The 20,934-nt window shown below is 35.6% G+C and overlaps 1 protein-coding gene across 8 annotated transcripts in view; it reads right to left on the bottom strand.

The window, feature by feature from the left end:
* Nucleotides 1-1,481: 1,481 nt before the first annotated feature.
* The window catches only part of LOC112677866 (RAB3A interacting protein), a 40,741-nt gene continuing 21,288 nt past the window's right edge, over nucleotides 1,482-20,934 (bottom strand). For 4 of the 8 annotated variants that reach the window (XM_025476617.3, XM_025476619.3, XM_025476618.3 and 1 more), the window contains 8 exons: nucleotides 19,512-19,607; nucleotides 13,177-13,254; nucleotides 12,161-12,364; nucleotides 9,146-9,274; nucleotides 7,810-7,922; nucleotides 4,249-4,348; nucleotides 4,092-4,161; nucleotides 1,482-1,838 (listed from right to left, as the gene is read on the bottom strand). In XM_025476617.3, the coding sequence (XP_025332402.1) occupies nucleotides 1,756-1,838; nucleotides 4,092-4,161; nucleotides 4,249-4,348; nucleotides 7,810-7,922; nucleotides 9,146-9,274; nucleotides 12,161-12,364; nucleotides 13,177-13,254; nucleotides 19,512-19,607 (873 nt within the window). In that variant the 3' untranslated portion in view covers nucleotides 1,482-1,755. Of the gene's footprint in view, nucleotides 1,839-3,596; nucleotides 3,690-4,091; nucleotides 4,162-4,248; nucleotides 4,349-7,809; nucleotides 7,923-9,145; nucleotides 9,275-12,160; nucleotides 12,365-13,176; nucleotides 13,255-19,511; nucleotides 19,608-20,934 lie in introns of those variants that run through there. The other 4 variants (XM_049115159.1, XM_025476620.3, XM_035721733.2 and 1 more) reach the window with 4 other exon arrangements.

Genomic DNA, 20,934 nt, shown 5'->3' with positions numbered 1-20,934 from the left:
TATTTTTAAATTTCTTCAATTATTACTATTTTTCTAAGTCTTCTTGGTGAATTTGATTTTTTGCATTAGATAGCACCCATCTCTATCCAAATTATGCTTTTGTTTTAATATCTATTTTGTCAGATAAAGCGTAACCACATTTTCCTTTTTTTCCATGCTTTTATTTCAACCTTTCCATGTCCTTATGCTTTGTGTATAAATATATTATTTCCATATCACACTATTCATTTCTCTACTTGGTCTTTTTTTCCTTTGGTCCTTCAATTTAATTGGTATATCTCCCATCTGACAAGACTGGAACTGTAATTATCCTCATAATCTCAGGTCTCCTCTCACTGCTACTGTGTTGATATTGTAAAGAATTTTAATTCTAGACTGTTATAGATATACTTTGTTATTTTCTTTAGCTTTACCTTTTAGTTATTCTTTCAAAGTCATTAACAAATTCCATAGTATCTCTTTTTTCCCCCCAAATCTCTTGTAGTATCTCTTGGATTTGTTTCTCTTCATACTTAGGTACTTTCTCCAAAAGTGTTTTTAATTTACATCTTTGTGTGGAAAATCTTCTCAAGTTTTGAAAGTCTGAGAACGTTTATTACGCCCTAACATTTGAAAAACTACTTATCAGGACATAAAATTCTAGCTTCAAAGTTCTTTACATGTTCGATTTCAGATTCCTGAGCTGGGCATGATGGTGATGGTTTCTCCCACACGATACTTTTCTCAAACATATCCTTTTGTCTGTAGACTCCCACCCATCCTGATGACTGAATCTTCTACAGGTAGGGTTGACTGAACCTTTGAAGATAGGACTGAAAACAATGCCATCCTCAGAAAATTAGGTCTCTTACACAATGCTACTGTAAAAATACATTTGTTCGACTTCTGTAGAGGTCAATCTGGCAAAGCAGATCAAATATTTTAAAATACACATATACCTTGACCCAACAATTTTACTTCTAGGCACTTACATGAAGAAAATAACCCAATAATGTATAAAGAAGTATGCATGAGGATATTCATCACAGCATTATGATATGAAAAAAAACTTACAGCTAATTTTCAAACAATATTAACATACTATAGTCAAAACCATGTAGTGATGAAAGACATGTAGAAAAAATACTTAAAGAACAAAGTGTACTTTTTGTTTCAGAAATATGCGCATGTAGTTAGAAAATATCTGAAAGCTGAAAGGTTCTTCTTCAGAAATACTAACAGCATTCTCTAGATGGAGAGATTAAGTGCTTCCTGATTTCTTTTTGCCTTATTTAAATAAAATCCTTCTTTAAAGCCCAATCTACAAAACGGACAAAAATAGAGCCATTCTTGTGGGGGGGACAGAGCTGATGTCCACTCAGCCTTCTTCCTTGCCTCTCACAGGCTGCTGTACACTTTGAAAACTATAATTCAATACATTCAGCTTACGTTATCTACATGCCACAACAGAACTAGAGGAGAAAGCAAAAACATATTCAATCTAATGTTGACTTATTTCTTTATTTAGCTTTTTTTTTTGCAACTATAAATTACAATCACTGGTACACCTGTAATTCTTTATAGTGTGTTCAACTAAGAGAAAGCAAACACAGCATAGGTCAATTTAAAAGAAATCACAGTACTTCTTAGTGTAATCTGCAAAAGAGGAAAACAGTCTTGGGCCCACTCCTTGGAAATAAATATCAAGTAACCATAAAAATATTCAGCCATTTTCCAGGTATTCAGGGAGGTTCATGCATGGTCCCAGGCACAGCATCAGAGTTCCTCTTTGAAATATCCCAGCTTTGCCAATGACATCTCTTTTCTCAACTGCATAACTTCCCAAAACATCTGATCAACTATACAAATAGAAAAGGAGACACATAAATCACAAGATGCCATCTTAATTATTTTTCAGCTGTTTCACTGAAAACTTAACATTAGCTGAAATGCCATCTGGGCATTTCCTAATGACCTATCTAATGCCTCACCATTTTACTGCTAAGTCAAACAAATTTATTTACTTTGGGTAAATACCCAGTAGTGAAATCACTACATTTTTCATGTATCTGTGACAATCTCAGTGTTATCAATAAATGAGCAAATATTCACCAGTTTTGCCGCAACTATTTGTTAGGTACATCAATGACCACTTTAGCCCAACAGAAGGTAGACACTTCAGTGTCCTGAGTAAATAATGGCAATCTTTTTGCCTTCATAAGCAATTACCCTCAATCCTCAATTATTCTAACTTAGGGATCTTCTTGCTCTAGTTTGCTACATCTTGGCCATTCCACTGTTTGTTAACACCAGTGCAGAATGAAACAGGAAAATAAGAGTCCAGAGAACTCAGTAACATTCTTTGTGGGAATAACAGAGAAAGATTTTGCATATGGCTCAAATTAAAAATAGAAATAAATGTAGAGGTCGATCTGTAGATGTCAATTATCTCTACTTCAGACAAGCCCTCTCTGCTGAGTCAAAAAAAGCTGGCTTTATATTTCAGACAAAAAGTCTTCCTCTAACATGTCCTCAGATTAGAGACTGATTTAGATCAGTGGTTTTCAACCAGTGGAGATTTTGTCCTCAAGGGTACATCTGACAAAATGTCTGGATACGTTTTTCATTACTGGCATCTGAGTAAAGCTCAGCAATGGTGTTAAACATCCTACAACGCACAAGATAGTCCCTATGCACCACAACAAAGACTTATCCAGCTCAAAATGTTAATAGAACCAGGCCTGAGAAACCCTGCTTTAGATTTAGCTGCCCTAAATCCCTCTGGCACAAGGCACAGATAACACAGATTTTTAAATTACAGTATTAATTTGCTACAAACCCACATGTTATACGATGTGTACCAAGTACTGTGAAGAGGGAGAGTGACAGAAATCAGAGAAGAGGCCACTTCTATCGCCATCACCCTACTACCACTCACGACAATTTCTCCTTTTCATAAAGGAAATTATGAAAGGAAGATGAAAGCATCTTCCCTACAAAAACTTCTTTAACAAGGAGGAAAAAAACACACTTGACAATTAAACTTAACATAAATCATCTGTTCTGTGGCTTAAATCCTATGACCACCAACAGGTATTCAAAAATATTTCAATTTTATTGAAGTTGTAAAAAGTCCTGTACCCTTTAAAGACTATACTACTCAGCCTTCTGAAACTCAATATTAATGAGAGGTTTCACCCTCATTCTTTTAGGCAGTAAAATCCAGTTATATGGGATTCTAAATAAATAGGACTCTTCCCAACATACCAAGGCTTTGAAATGCTAACCTAAATTTTTATCAGCATTACTAACTTTTCCACAGAATTGAGATTCACTACTAAGACAGTAGGCCTCTTCTAGGTTTTAAATAGAAAAATATTTTCAGTCCTTAAAAAGATATGAATAGGAAATTTCCTACAACTTCAAATACAAAATGAGTGTAGACTTTATCCCTAGCTTGGGATCTGCTATTTGTTTTAAAACAATCACATATACTCAAGAAACACTGCTTTGGAGCTGGTGGGCCTTTTTCATTTTCATGCCTGGCATTTAAGACATTTGACTACAGAATCATCAGTAATCATGAAAGACTGTATTAAAAATATTAAAACACTTGCATGAGGTTGGCTCTCCTGGATATATCATCTATATGTTTCGGCTGATTCAGAATATAGTAATCTTTATTCCATTCAGAACTATCCTCATGACTGCTTTATTAATTCACACGTGAAAGTAGAAAATACAGAAAAAAATTATTGTTAGATCCTCATGGTTTCCACCAATTAAAATAAATCTGACCATGTCTAGAGCTTACTCATTTTTATTTCTTAAGAGTAAGTTCAATAAGCCTTTTACTCCCCTCATTTTTACTGTCTGGTTTATCAATACACCCCCCCTTAAGAGTTATAACTGATCCTGCTTAAAACTCAAGAGTAAAATGAGGCAGTTTTAAGGGTTAAATACATTTTAAAAGACAGTAGTTCCCAAACTCTCATACAACTATGAGAGATTCAATATGACTATACCAATAATAAAGTTTATTTAAGCATTACTATGTTCTACACTTTCTGAAGGTTTATGTAAATATTTTATAACCAATTAAGAAAACTCACCGTCCTGCTGTTTCACGAGCCCCTGCTGAATATATCGAATGTATGTAAAAAAGTTACATACAGAGGTGATCTAGGCCAAAAGGGGAAAAAAGTCATAAATAGTCAAATGTGTCATATCAAAGTGAGCTGTATTAAAATTCATGGTTAAGTTACTTACCCTGTATCTGCAAAAAGGAGAAATGTAATAATAGTTGCTTGAGTCCCCTAATTTAATTCTGTGTTTACAGGGCTTACTCTGGCCAGTTAGAGCACATTTTCTGCAAAACAATGACAAAATTTTAGTTTTTTAAAATTGGAAGCGTTTTGCTCCCACCCTTCTGTAGAAGTTTCATCCTCACTAACACAACAAGTATTTGAGACCTAGCAGGTACCTGGCACTATTCTACATGCAGACAGGACTGACAAATACAAAGGAATAAACCACCTTGCAAAAATACGGACTCTCAATAATTATAGAAGGGGTGCACTATATTCAGACATACCATCCTTTCTATTTGCATACTACAGACTCTCAGATTTGATATGAGGGCTTTCTGGTTAGAATGAGGCTGTAAGTCTCTTGAAGGCAGAGACTGTATCTTATTCATCTTTAAATGCGAGGCACCAAGCACGTGCCTGGCACACACCAGACATTCAATGACTGTTGGTCAAGTGATGAGCCACCTGTCACTCTACTGCTCAGTACAATGATGCTGGACTGTCTTTCAGGGCAGACTCTGAAGGCAGCCTAGTTATTACCCTCCTAAGCTAAAACCATGGCTGAAAAAACTACTACTCCCTATCGAGGCAAAATGAGTACAGCTGTAACTAAAATAAAGTGATTAACAGCATTTTAAATAACATTATAAATTATATAATAAAGAAAAATATGTTACATGAACATTAAATTTCAGCTATACTTACAACAAATATGATACAGATGTGCCTCGATAATAAAGAAAACATATGGAGTGTATTTAAAATAGGGTAATTCTGGGGTGCCTGGATGGCTCAGTTAATTGAACTCTTGGTTTCAGCTCAGGTCATGATCTCAGGGTTGTGATATTCTCTCCTCCTCCTCTTCCCTCCCCTCTGCTCCTCACCCTGCTCACACACTCTCTCATTCTCTAAATAAATAAGATCTTAAAAAAAAATTATAAAATAGGGTATTTTGGAGGTGGCCATTCCAACCACAAAATAATTCTCATCTTTTCAAAGACAGTTTGCCTCATTGTTCTTTTCTTAGAAAATTCCTTTAATGATTTGTAACTATATTTTTAAAACACTAATAACTAGCTTAGGAAGGATAAAAGATCGAGAAATTTAAGGCACAAGTGATAAAGTCCTTGGAATTTCCAAAAGTATAATTTACACAAGAAGGAAAAGTAGCACTGAACTGATAAAAATCCATGTATACACTATTCTTCTGGAAACACAAATATACTTATTTGTCTAGTATTTTGTCTAATTTTGAAAGGACTTTGTTTAAAGTGGTTTTAAAGTATCAACTTCTGAAATAATGAAAGTGTTTCTTACTTCATTTCTAAAGCCATCTTTGAATTGTTCATCAACAGTCAACGTATTTTTATTTGAGCTAAGGTTCAACGTCAAAGCCTTCTGACTTCCAAGTCCGGCATTGTTAATGTGCTACACTTCCTCAGGACCCCTTAACAACTCTAGTCCCCAGATTTCTTTTTTTTTTTTTCCTAAAGATTATTTATTTATTTGAGAGAGAGCAAGTGAGAGAGTACAAGCAGGGGGAGCTGCAGGCAGAGGGAGAGGGAGAAGCAGACTCCCTGCTGAGCAGGGAGCCCGATGTGGGACTGGATCCCAGGACTCTGGGATCATGAGTTGAGATGAAGGTAGTCACTTAACTGACTGAGCCACCCAGGTACCCCTAGTCCCAAGACATCAAACCCTTACCTGCCATCCTCACTTGAGGATGCCAACATGTCTGTATCTAGACCTGTCGTCTTCTTCCCTGAAGCAGAGCCCTTCCCACTAATTTTGGAAATGTCACAGCACTCTCCCAGTGGGCCTTTAACTCCTTTCCTTTTATCATCCCCACCTGAATTTCTTCCTCTCCAAAATTCTCTTCAGATTTGTCACATCCTTCTCTCCATACACTCACCATCTTCGGAACACACGGGTGCTTGTTTCTAGGCCTTCAGTCTTACGTAGTCTTCTTTATCCAAATTCTACTCTTGCTCAAAAACCCAGATCAAATCTCCCTCCCTCATGGGCCCTAACCTCCACTCATGAGACTGGTCCTGGCTTCCACAAAGTTCCTACAGCATGTGTCATTTACTTTGTGATTATCTTCAACACCAAGCCGCTGGGAGTCTTGGCCAGGGCCATACTTCACACTTCACAGAAGAGAATATGTTCCTCAAGTTTCTCCACACAACATGCACTCCAAACACCTTGGCATCTCACCCCATTCCTACAAGCAAAGTATCCCTATACTATGAAAACTGTTCCCTAAACGTAATCTATGTAATTATTTTACTAAAATACTATATAAATCCACTTAAACTGGTACCCTCATTTGTCATTGGCACACGTATGCGTTATATAGAATGTAAGCAGAAATGTAAAATTCTATTAACAACTGCTCTATGCTATATTTAAAATAAGGTATACACAGACCTTAAAAGCACAAAAACTGCTATCGATGATCAGGATAAAAATACTTGGGAGCTTGTAGAAGGAGAAGAATTTAGAAATGTCAATCCCCTCACCAAGGTTCAGAGGCCGCTGTGCTACAGTCATGGCCCAGGGGGAGCGCGGGGGTGTTTGGCTCGCAGAACAAACCCGTGACCAGGTTCAGGACCACCTGAACGCGAACAGCATGTGATCCGGCCGAGGATGCGTGTGCACAACAGGAAACACGAAGAATCACACGACTCCTACATCAGGCTTTAACACAGACCTGTTATCTCCTCTCAACCAGCCCTCTTCCCTTCTGCCTTCACGGTGACCCAGACCCGAGTCAATTCCTGCTTTCTGGGCGCTTTCTCAGACTTTCCAGTCCCCTACACAGACCTAGTTCTTAACCGCCAACTAAGCAGCGTCCTCCAAATCTTTCCAAGTCACATCGCCAACAGCTCTGCCAAAGGTCCCAGGGACCGCTGGTTTCGGTCTTTCCTTCTTCTAGGACTGGAGAGCAAAGAGCCTGCTCTGCCATGAAATGAAGGGGTCTCATGTTGGAAGGTTTGTAATCGCCGAGTGTCTGTCATGTATGAAAGATCGAACTGGTTAGCTACCAAAGGGGGAGAGTCCTTTCTAGGACACTACGAAAGCGGAGGATCATATAGAAGTCTTTCTGGCACCGTTTTCATGCTGTTCTAATTCACTCTCTTCCCAAACTATCTTTAATGGCAACCCTCAGGAAGAAGTATTTTACACCAAAATCTCTATGTATAACAAACAAAAGTTCTGCTTATGACCCACTAAACTGATTTTATGATTAACTAATGAGTCACAACATGTGGTCTAAAAAAAAAAAATGTGTCTAATACCTGATCTAATATATGTGTATATATTTTTGTAATTAAAAGTTCTTTGATGCTCAGTTTGAAATGCTGCATCTCGCACTGAGGATTTCTCTTTAGTGTGCATAAACTCAACAGAAAACAAGAAATTTAATCACATTTAAAACTAGAAAAACTAAATATTTACAACATATAAGATTTTTAAAACTCCGTGTCTTCCACAAGACATGGTTCTGAAAACATACTTTGGTCCTCCACATTCGACTGCAGAAGCTTTCACAAATCGAATAGGTTGTAATCCCACTGGTTCAATGCTTAGAGTATTGTTTTCCACAGCCTCCAGAACAGCTGAAGCCAACTTTAAAAAAACAAAAAGTATCAGATGCTATGCTGGCATAAAAATATTAAAATTGTATTCTACAGTAAACTGGGTTTTTTAAAAAAAATTATTCTTTCCCCATGCCCCACTAGTTTGGTCTTAGGTCAAGGAAAAACTGTAATCTTGGTTGGAATTCTTTTATAATCCAAATATTGTTATGAAGGGCAATTCAGTTGTAGCTAAGTAACTTTTCTCATTGTCTACAAGAGGGCTGAGGGCATCAATTCCAATCGGTCCGCCTCTTAGCCACAATTAACATCCACTATTAATGCCACGTCAAAATAAATACGCTAATGCTTTATTTTGCTAAATTCATATGTATTTTTTAACACTGGTCATTCATGACACAGCAATATATACAACTACAGCTGTGTATTTTCTGAACTTGTATGCAAGAGTACAAGAGTGATCTACAAAAGAACCGGCTGGATTATCAAATATTAAATGTACAGATGCGATGGTAGCAACTGACCAACAGGAGATGAAACCAGCACATTTCTTCAGAGTGGCAAGATTACTAATACGAATGGCCTCCCCCAAAACAGACACAGAGGCACAATGAATGACCTGTCTACATGTCAAAAGTGTTTTACTGTCCGTTTTAACTTCTCCTTACAAATAATGTTAAAGTTAAATCCTCTAAAGACTTCGTATAAGACTCTTAGGATTACATTTCTTAAACAGAGATTGACAAGATATTTATAGACAAACCTTCCACAGGTATGAACAAATTAAATTTATGACCTTACGTCTATATAGTACCTTGTATTTTATAAAAGTTTATGTACTTAATTTACTTCATTTCATTCATTTCATTCCCTGTGACACAAGCAAGGCAGGTATTTTCCATTTTAAAGATGAAGAAACTAAATGATTTTTTATTTAGTTCTTCGTAGTGTATAAAACTTTCCTTATAGTGAACTTTGGACCGAGAATTAAGAAAGCAGCCCTACCCCAGATGCACATTTACTTCACTCTGGTGCAACACATACTTCACTGTGAATGAGCCTCTGCTCAAGTAAACAAAGATGTTCAGTAACTGAATGCCAAGAAATAATCATGATCTTAGTATGGAATGGAGAAAATGATAAAACGTGACATGTTATAATAACTTATTTATGTAAGAGAAAATATATAACATGATTTAGCAAAGGGTACAGCAACAACTCTAACGCATTCCTATTAAAATAAAAAAAAATTACCTCACTTTTTGAGAATGTTAAACATGGAAAGATATCTTCCTGATAAATTTTGTCTAAGAAAGGACACGATCTATCCATTGTGGGATCATCCTTCCAAGATCTGAATTCATTATACAGAGATAAGTCAGCCTGACAAACCAAAAGAAAACACAGAATAATCTTTTTAAAGGCACAAACACAAAATCATCTTATAAAACCAAAACCTAATTTAAACATTACTGATAAAGAAGTCGTCTTCATTTAAAATAATGAACTGAACTATTCTTGATTCATGATACCAACTTCCTTTTTAAAAAAATCCCAAGTCCCAAATGACTGACTAGCTCTTTTCAACAGATCTACCCTGGTGTATTCAGCAATGCTACCTGGATTCCCCACCGCCCCCCCAAAAAATGGTGGCGCTCCTCTTAAGATACATTGTGCTCACTGCTCTGAATATAAAACAAGTGATGAGAAGTCTTTTCTGAAAATAATCAAAAGGTTAAGTTGGAGCCAAGTTCATTAAATAAAGTGAAGAAATGGAGACTAAATTGTGAAACCTAGCTGGGGTCGAAATGATACTAACTGTTCTATTACCTGAGGGCATTTTCAAAAGAACTTTGAAAATGTTTACTGTGTAAGCAGCACATATATAACCCCCTAAACTATTTTAAAAATATAACATTTACTAAGATCTATTTTTGGCATAGCAACATCCGGTGACTACTGTCTGAATTATCGACAATTATCAGGCTGACACTCATCTTCCTAGTCACTCTTCCGGGCGGTCCCTCCTTTCCCCTCCTGCCCTTTAATAAGTTTTCCCAAAGTAGTCTTCCCTCCAAATGCCCTCTACTCAGCTCAACACTACCTATCACATACAGAGCCACACCTGCCCCTGGCTGCCCTTTCAAGGTAATGCCCCTCATCCTCCTGCGGCTCTAAGCCGCTATCATCCACGAGAACTGGACACATAAACGACACACTAACTACACCCATGACCTTCAGGACAGCTTAAATGGATATGCAGATGGTTTACATGAAAATAATAAAAGACTAAGTGTATCCAAGCTTTCTTATAGACTTTCTTTTAAGGTATATCATGGAAATTTCAGTATGAGTTTTTTTTTTTTATCCTAATCCATAAATTCTTTGAATCAGAGCTAAAGGCAAAAGGATAAATAATACTTACATTTTCAAATTACTTTTCTTTGTAAAGTTTACCCTTTAATGGACATAAGCCCCAAAGCAGGTAAGATTCTAGTTCAAAGGCAGTAATTTAAGCTAGTAAGAGCTGACCCTGTGTCAGGAACCATGAGAAGTAAGAACTTCCCAAATGCTTAATCCTCACAGCTGTGCAAGACAGACATCATGATCTTCATTTTTTTAATATATAAATATATATATATATATATGTGTGTGTGTGTGTGTGTGTGTGTGTGTATAAAAGAAAACTAGGGCTTAGCAAGGTAAAGGAACTTGCCCAAGGTTACAGACCAAGAAACCGGTAAAAGTTCAAATTTGTATCTAAATGACTTGATGGCAAAGACTTGCATAATGCAGGTGTGTGTATAGATGCACAGACGTGCACTTTAAGTGTTTTCAGAAGCTACAATGCAAATGTCGCTTCTGCCTGCCTGTCACATTTTCTACAAAAATATGGACGTTTCACTTTCTTTCCAATGGTTTATTATTTTTTTTAAATTTTAAGTTCAATTTGCCAGTATATAGTAGAACACCCAGTGCTCATCTCATCATGTTTTATCTTTTCCTAAGATTTAAACAGGTCAACTTTACGTGTTTCCTTTGTCTAATAAAGCTTTTTGATAAGTTTTCACAAAACATTAGAATACAGGATATATCTGGAAAGCAAAACGTTACCATTTTGAAGTTGTTTGCTGCCTATTCATATTTCATGAGACATCGTTAAGTTAAAAACAAAACTTTAAAATGTTCCATGAGAAAACATTTAAATTTTGTTAGTGTAAACAGCAGAAAACAAGGTATATAATCACACACACCAAGAAGCTGCAGCAAAATACAAGTTGTACCAAGTGCAAGTTAATAAAAATGCTAATTAATTTCAAGGAAATTAAAGTTAAGACTAATTAAAAAGTTTCTGAAATAGTTAACCAACATGAATTTTAGATTCCATCAAATTCAGATTTGGTCACATACTGAACTTCTCCTTCACCAGCATCTTTTTTTTATTAATAAGCAACCAAAATGCATTCAATTAAAGTTAAGTAACGATTTTGGTTATTCAATCTAATAAAATCCTGGCTTCCGTGCAAAAATTTAACCAAATGAGCAGATACGGCTTCTTAAAGATTCATGATGAACCTGAATACAACAATGTAAAATATAGCTTTTAAGAAAAAGAAAAAAGGAGGGAAGGGCTGCTCCCTGCTTCCAATCTCCTTGGAAATGTTTTCTCATTGTATGCAATGAGAAAACCAAAAAAATATATATATAATTATACAATTTTTACTCAAAACAGCTCAAAATATTTTCACATCTGTTACCTTCACAACATGTCTTTTAAAATGATAAGGCTACCATTAGTTCTATGTTTTTGTTGCTTAATTATCGGAATTAACGCTCTTTTACACTGATATAAAACTCTACCTCTCCCAGGATTTAAGTAAAAGCAATGTGCTGTTCAAGAGAATTGCCTTATTTTCACACTTTTTTAAATTTCATATTCTGTTAGAGCATCCTACCAAGTAATTTTGCCTAGCCAGATCATTAAAGCCACCCACTCTCCTTTATACAACACATGACAGTTTGCTCCCTAAATGAAATACCAAGAGTAAGAAACTCACCAAGTTTCCAGCAGGTAACTCCAAGGTCAGCCAAGTAGAGAACGGAACTGAAGACTCCCTGAAAGCAGCCAGCTCTAGATAAAGCCTCCCCCATCTTAATATTGCATACTTTGTACTAAAGATTTTGCTGGCAAAAATCGTAACTGACACCTCAGTGATGAGAATTAATAAGGATCAAGAGAGTCAGAGGGGACAGTCCTTGGCGAGTTACCTCTTTGCAATCTTTTACAATTGGCTGTATCACACTGAGGTCCTGATGACTGCCACTCATAGCACTGCTTGTACTTTTATTTCTTGTGTGCCCCCTTTTAAAAGGTGTCTTTCCGCCTGGCAGAGGCTCTTGCGTAGGTGATGTTGGAGAACTGGACAATACAAGTGTCTTCAATGCAGCGACTTCAGCTTGAAGGACATCAATCTTGGAAAGAAAGCAACAGAGTTCATACACTCACTGTTTTATGACAGATTCAGCTAAATGCTAGCAATGTAATAAAAACACTTTTCCTTTCAAAGATGAAATAAAGTTTAATTTGTATTTGCTGTGGAGTAATACAAAGAAAGTGAAACCAAGTTTTTTAATGTTTCTATATGGCTTGGATTTGGCTGCTATTCACAGAGCTAAGTGAAATTTTTTAAGTTATCAAAATGCCTAACATGTGATTCATGTGAATTTTCAAAATCCTCAAAATAGAAACAGCTTATGAATAGTTGTGGTTCATTCCTAAAATAACAGGAATAATAATCCTAGTTTGGTGGCTTTTTTCCCCAGCGAATTAAGAAAAATATCATTAACTTTAAAATGTGATTATATAATCCTTTTGATAATACATATGATTCATAAGACTTAAAATCCTTTGGTTCTATTTATTCATTTATTTTTAAGATTTTTTTTTTATTCCTTTATTCATGAGAAACACAGAGAGGCAGAGACACAGGCAAGGGAGGAGACTCCCCACGGGGAGCCCTTATTTAATAAATTTGTAATAAATAAATTATTTAATTTTATTTATTTTTAAGATTCCTTTGGTTCTAATATAAATGAGTGCCTACTGTTCACTATTAATTGTACCTCTGTAGTAGGTTTTCTATTTATAGTTTCCTGTAGTTCCCAAATCTTCTAAAATAAGCTCTAGTTTATAAATAGGAATATCCAATAAATGTTTTAAGTATCTTTAAGACAGTAATCACGAATTTCTTTATTTTTTTACTATTAAGGCAGCAAAAACTTACTTTTCCTTGTGCTTCCTTTAGCTGTTTTTCTGCTGTTGCCTGCTTGACATTTGCTTCTCTCACCATCTTATGAGCTTCCTGAAAAAGTTAAAATCTCAACTTTTGGAAACAAAGTATTTAGCCTTTGTTTTCAAAAAATCTTTCAACACGTGTCTACGACTGTAGCAAAATTTACCAAAACTACCAAAATTTAACCTGAAAATAAATATTCAATGTCAATTGTCAGTTCTTGAAATAGCAATTATCATCTGATAGGTAAACAAGTATAAATTAGGAATATGTACTTTTAGTACTAATATCACTGACATAGCCACATTAAGTTCAATCATTGTGGATCAATGTTTGTGTAAAGACTGTGAATGTTTGACATTCCGTGTGCCAACCCCACTTCTCTGTAGTTGGGTTTCTGTAACTTGGCTACTATATAAATGTTCATATTATCAATCACAGCAAAGACATACAGAAGGGACAAGTAAAAATATTAATACATCAATAATGTTGCATTTATAAGAATGACACAGCTGAGAAGCCCTAGAGCTTCTAATAAAAACATTCACAAAATGATACGAAGTGACAAATTCCATGCAGAGCAATCTGCAAAGGCAAATCAGAAATTAGCCTTTAAGATGGTCTTAATTTTTTAGTACCATAAATATGAAATTCTAGGTATTCAATTCCTTTTTCCCTTATATTTACTGATCCAAATTTACTCCTGACATCGCTTTGTGAGGTGCTATACCAGGTGCTGATAATATACTGGGAAAAGAAACAAGGTCCCTCCCTCTTAAGGAGCTTACATTCAGTTTACATTCTAATAATCAAAATATCCAAGTAAGAATTCTGAGTTTTACTCTAAGTGCAATACGAAGCCTTATGATCTTTTGAAAAGAAAGTCACTGATCTTACTCGTATTTTTGAAAAACTACTCTGCTGTACGGAACAGTCCTAAAGAAGATTAAGGATGGACTGGAACCATATATAGGCTGCTTGAGATAATACCCTGGGATTGAAAAACACGTATGTTAGAACTTCAAATTATAGTTTATGAGAGGGAAGAGAAGAAGGGAAGGAGGAGGGAGGGAGGAAGTCAGCTTCAAATTTAATTTAAACACATTTAATACGTGTTTGACAATGGCACCCTTACTAAGTCTGTCAACTGTTCAGTGTAAGAGTCAACATTCTCCACATCCGACTCCCATTTGCTCCCACAGTATTGTAATGAACTGCACTTTGTTTATATGCTCATGAATGTGAATTTACAGATCACATTAGCTTAAATAAGAGATGCTTTACTATCAATACTTTATAATGAGAAGAGATTAACTGTGAAAATCTTCCATGCAGTTATGCTGGTTATCTTGTATCAAAGTCCTTAAGAGCTGCCAATGAGGTAAGTGGTTTTCTTTCTAAAATAACAAAAGTTTCAGATTTGCTGAATTTTTCTATAACGAGTGGCTGTCAACAGATCACTATTTGGCAGATATTTATAAGATAATAAACATATCTAATCTGACCCTTTAGGATAAGTGACATTTTAACTATAAATGCAAAAGTAACTCAGGCTAAGGAGAGATTTGTTTAAATGTCTGGAAATGGACTCTGCTTTCCTTAATAGTGGACTATGCAACCTGGACAAAACCTCCCATGGAGGATAATTTAAAAAGCTGGACAAAATTTTTGTAAATGTATCAGAAGGTATTAGAGAGCTAACAAAACGGTGAAGAATGAGAGGACCAAGACCCAGGAGAAGATGGAAACTAAGAAAAGAAAGGTAGAATTCAGGGTGAGATCTGAGGTATACAGTGAAGACGTGGTGTAACCTACATGTAACTAGAGTCCCAAAAGGAGAGGAGAGCTAAGAAATGAGGCTGAAGCAGTAGCTGAAAAGATAACACATAGGATTTGCAAACTGACAAGACATCAAATAGCAGATTCCAAAAAAGTTTGAAAATTTACTATCACTTTGTCATTCTAAATGTGAAAATGATACAAGTATCTTCTATACCAGGAGTCAGCAAACCTCCTCTGTAAAGGGTCAGACTGTAAGCAGTTGGGGCTTTCTGAGCCATCCTGTCTCTGCTGCAGTGTGAAAGCAGCCACAAACACACAAATGGCAAACGTGGCCATTTCAATACACACTTATCAGCACTGAAATCTGAATTTTCTTGTCACAAAGTACTCTTGTTTTTTTTCCCCCAAACCACTTAAAAACTGTAAAAACGAATCTTAGCTGATGAGGCTGCACAAATTAGGGACAGGCTAGTTCTGCCCTCTAGGCTGTAGTTTGCAGACCTCTGATACAAACATTCATGTGTAGACACTCACAGACTTTGAAAATGGAATTTTCTTCCTATCTGGTTAACAATGATTCAAATGAAGAAGGTGGTTTTTCTCTTTCTTTAAAATAATGTTTAAACTTGTTCTCTTCTGATTAATTTGCAAAGATAGTCTGTTGGTATTAGAGAAGACAAATGCACCAGAGAATATTCTGGTGAAACCTTCACATAACCAGCAATGGAACTGAAAATTCAATATAATGATTTAATACAGGGAAAGATGTACTTCTTCCATTTGGATCCATATATTCATGAGTTATCAGCCATATTGCATCTAATTTTAAAAAAGGAATAAAGACTAGACCTTCACCTGAATCATGAATTGTTAAAACAAGATTTTTGAAAACAAGGTAACATATTCAATCATACTCCTCTTACTAAATATATACACACACTATACATATATTTTAGTGAGGATAAAATATTTTTGTATTATTACAAATAAACTTATTAACTTGCTTTTTAAAACTTGTTTTATAGTTTACATAACATGTATTATATGTTAGTGTATATATATAATTTATAAGTACATATGCTCTTAAAACAGTGCCTACCAATAGGTAACCCTCAATAAATATTACTTATTTTCATCATAATAAAGGTACACACTCAAATTTTTCTTTTACAGATTAAGTACATGATCTCAACAAAAGTTTGGCATCTATCGGTCTAGGTAAGAAAAATCATGATGGCTTGCAAAATGGTGTTAGCAATATCATGATGAAAGGTAGAAAGAGGGATCCCTGGGTGGCGCAGCGGTTTGGCGCCTGCCTTTGGCCCAGGGCGCGATCCTGGAGACCCGGGATCGAATCCCACATCGGGCTCCCGGTGCATGGAGCCTGCTTCTCCCTCTGCCTATGTCTCTGCCTCTCTCTCTCTATCTCTGTGTGACTATCATAAATAAATAAAAATTAAAAAAAAAAAAAAAAAAAAAAGAAAGGTAGAAAGATTTGCCTTATAAATCTGTCACAAGATTTGCCTTGTGAATATGGAATACAGGAGAGGCCTCAATGAGGACTCCTCTTCTGTGGCCTGAGACCAATGAAGTACCATTTATGATTTTCATAGTACTTAAAGCAAGGATCAGGGTTATGAATTTGAATCCCAGCTCCTTCATCCTTTATGCCTCATTTTCTTCACCGATAAAATGATAATAATTTGTACTATATACCTATTAGCATTATGAAGAAAAAACTCAGTGTGCATAGACATTACTAAAACTGGCTGACAAAATGTAAAAAAAAAAATCTGAAGGCTACCTATCTATCTTTTCTTTTTCCATGTCAAATGGATCTACTTTTTTAAGCATTCATTTTGTTATCTCAAAATCAGAGACCATATATATGTATATGTGTGTATATATATAGAATTCTTGTATTTGATAGTTTTAAAACCCAACTTTCCTACAAAGTGTAATTATACTAAAGATTATTCATATACAACAAACTCCTAATTTTAATTTACATGTTAAGTGTACCAAAGCTGAGCAAATTTCTATTTATTCAAAATAATCCTTAATTCTTACAAAACTATATACATATTTATATATTATATTTATATATATGTAAAATATAAGCAAAAAATCTTTTCATAAGACAATGAGAAACTAGATCATGAATGCACAATAGACCACAGAAAAACTTTTAGCACCTTTTTATAAAATTCGTAAGTAACTGGTTTGAATACAGTGTCCTTCATTAGTGAAATCATCTTCTGTCGGTGTAATTCCTTTCCCAGTGTCAAGGCTATTAGCCATTGTCAGACCAGGTATAGATCAGGGACCCAAATACCTTTTTTTTTTAGATATACCTTTTATTCCAAAAATTCCATTTCTGCTTTTTCACATCCTGCTATGGAGAGGGAGAAGTTTCTTCCCATTTGTTCTCCTACCTTCATCTAACAGAATATACATGCAAGTGCAGACAAGAGGAAGTAAGCAAGGCTAAAATTATGGCCAGGCAGGTGAGAAGCTTAATATATTTGCTTTCTTATCTAGTATCCATATATCATTATAAAACTCTCTTCTGGCCAAGACAATACTGGAAGAAAAAGTCTAAGGTTTCTTGTCAACCCCCTCTACAAACAAAGATGTAACAAGTCATATAGCTCCTGTCCTCTAGTCTTTGATGACTAGCTAACCAAAAATAATAATAAATCAGTTTTTAAATGTCCATGAAAAGAAAAGGACCCCTGAAAAAGACAGAGGACAGGGCAAAGGGGTGTTGAGCAGAGGGGACATGGAAAGCCCACAGCTGAAGAAATCCACACGTAACTTGTTACCATGTTCCTTGTAATGACAGAAATGGTGGAATATGTGCAGTTGGTGGATTATGACTCTCATGACAGTGACCATGTAGGTGAACATGAAAACATGTTATTTGAAGAAAAAATACAAAATATATTAGGATTACAATTATGTAAGAAAATATGCATACCTCTAAAACTGAAACAGATGCTGCATAAATAAAAATAACAAAAGGGGAAGAAAATTTTCTAAAATCTTTTACCACACTCAGTTTTAAAAACAAATTTTTAGAGTAAAAAAATTAGTATTATTATAATTTTAAGATTTTATTTAAGTAATCTCTACACCCAACGTGCGGCTCAAACTTATGATCCTGAGATCATGAGTCACATGCTCTGCTGAATGAACTAGCCCAGAGTCTCAAAAAGAAATTATTAACAATTGATAATGGCATTAGTCATTCCAGTTAACACCTCAATCTTTTTGATTAAGAAATCTTTTTTTTTTTTTTTAAATAAGCTCTGTGCTGAGCATAGGGCTCAAACTCATGACCCCAAGATCAAGAGTTGCATGCTCTACCAACTGAGCCAACCAGGTACCCTTGAATAAGGAACTCTTAAAGGCTCAAGGTCTTAACCAGAAAGAACCACATTCTATGAAAGTGGTTCTTAAGTAAGTACTATCCTCTCCTCACCCCCAACTTATAAAAGTTGTCAAAATGATCAGGAGTATGACTAGCTTTTTGGGGCCAAAGCCAAGTATGATGGTTAATGCTGGATGCCAGATATTTGGTCAAACCTTACTCTGGCTGTTTCTATGAAGGTATTTCTGGACGAAACTAACATATGTTAACTCAGGCAGATTTTTCTCCAATAATGTGGTTGGGCCTTATCCAATCAGTTGAAGGACTAAATAGAATGAAACAGCGGATCCCGTTGGAGTAGGAGAGAATTTTCCTGCCTTCAAACTCCAAGTGAAACACCAGTTCTTGTTGGGTCTCCAGCCTGTCAGCCTTAGGACTAGAGTTGCACCATCAGTTCTCTGGTTCTCAGGCCTGTGGACTTGGGACTATAAAACTATACCATCAGCTCTCCTCGGTCTCCAGCCTGCTAACTCACCCTGCAGAACTTGGTAAAGTAGCCTCCATCATCACATGTGCTGATTCCTTACTATCAGTCTCTATATAATTATGTATACATATATACACATCTTATTGGTTTTATTTCTCTGGAGAACCCTGGCTAATACATCAAAAATACAAAATGACAAAGTCAATTTGCACCTCTAATGAGAAACACTGCTTGAGGTGGGTAGAAACTATAGTCCTGTTGGCAGGCTGGAGATAAAGAGGTGGGCTTTCTAACAAGTAGATGTGCCTTCTAACAATCCTCAAACCTTCGCCTCTCAGACAGCTACGTCAAGAGTTTACCATCTTTATTGTGGAGTCATATTTATTATAGGATTACCCTAAAGTAGCCCCTAAATGCTTGATAAAAACAAAATTAAAATTTACCTCGTTTCTGTCCACACAGGCATTTTAAAACAACCTGATACTGGTAGCCCACAGGGTCTTTTTCTTTTCCCATCATTTTAAGTTGCAGACTCTACATTTCTTAAAGATTTCATTTTTCTTAGATGACTTATAAATTATGTGTGAAGCTAAGCATATCTTTTTCAAGATCCCCTCAGAAAACAATTCTATCAATATATAAAAATCAAGATGTTGCTCTTGGCCAACATGTAAATAGACCAACCTCAAACAGACTAGCTGTGAGTTCCTCCAATTCCTGTCCAAGTTGATCTCGTACTTTAGAAAGCCTCTCACACTCTTCATCTTTTAACTTCAGTTCCTATGAAAAATTGATCATTTTATTTTGAATTTCCATAGTTTGAAGTTAGATTCAGCAGACTACATAATCTTTACTAATAAAATGACAAAATATTAATACTGTCCCCTTCTACAACGCTCAAACTGAAAATGTTTATTTAGCACTTGCTATGTGGAAGACAATCAGGCAAATCTAAAATTATAAATAATTCTAACTCACATATTAAATTTTCATGTTTCTTTCATGAGACGTCCAAAGATTAAGTAGGATTATATGTTACGTGTGAAAATAAACAATTAAATGACTTCATTCTTTTTTCCCTTTTCTCCGAACATATTTATTTCCATCAAACAGGAATTTAATTGCATTTAACATTTCAATAAAAATTCAGTGGGTTGTTTTCATATTTACTTTAAAATTTATTCACTTATAGATAACTTTATGTACCATATGGCAATTATTTTAAAATTTCCATTAGGAGACTATACCCATTTAGCACTGCAACCAGAGGCAAATGATACATATTTGCATTTAAAACTAAGAAAAATGTTAATGACAAAATCACATCCTACATTTACACATGAATTCTCAAAAGGTCTCAAATAGATGTTTTAAAAAATCCTTTTTAAAAATGTAAATAATACGTACTTTTATATGTTGCTCTAATTTTTCAAATTTAGGATAAAAAAAATCGAAGCTTCCTATATATTGATCACAATTACACTAATGAAATAATGAGTTAGTTGTATTGTAATTGTGTAGCAGCACAGTTTTTGAATCCCCCAAAGACAACTCCAGAAAACTAAATATACTAACTAAAGTATCAGAAGAACCCAATGACCACATCTTCAACAAAACTAGGTAAGGAAAGCCCCACAAATCTTACACTATGACAGAACTTGGCTACACTGCCAACACCAGAAAATGAGCAGCTCTGGGGAAGGATAGCAGGAAGGGGAAGGGAATACAGAGGTATCCTATGAAGCCTCAGAACCCAAAAAATCATTACAAATACCCAAAAGGAGAGGATTCGACCTTAGCGGAAACTGGGAGAATTTGAGAACAAATGGAGAAAAAGGAAAAGGTTTCCACAGGCTCCAAGTTGCAGGTGGAGTATGAAACCCTATATGCAGCCCTGAAGCAGCAAACTACCACAAAGCCCTCAACTCTCAGGAACTAGAGAGCATCCAGCAAAGAGACTCTTCCAGGATACTGCCCTCTTGGAATCTGAAACCAAATTGCAGGACAAGAATAACAGAGGCTGAGAGACAGAAGGCTCAGATATTAAAGGAGAAAGAGGGTGGCAAGATTGCAAAGCAAACAGATCGCAAAAGTAGCATACGAAAAA

Source organism: Canis lupus, chromosome 10, assembly GCF_003254725.2.
Source record: "Canis lupus dingo isolate Sandy chromosome 10, ASM325472v2, whole genome shotgun sequence".
NCBI classification, from domain to species: Eukaryota; Metazoa; Chordata; class Mammalia; order Carnivora; family Canidae; genus Canis; species Canis lupus.
The sequence above is the reverse complement of the archived record's forward strand: the minus strand, read 5'-3'. Positions and strand labels throughout refer to the sequence as shown.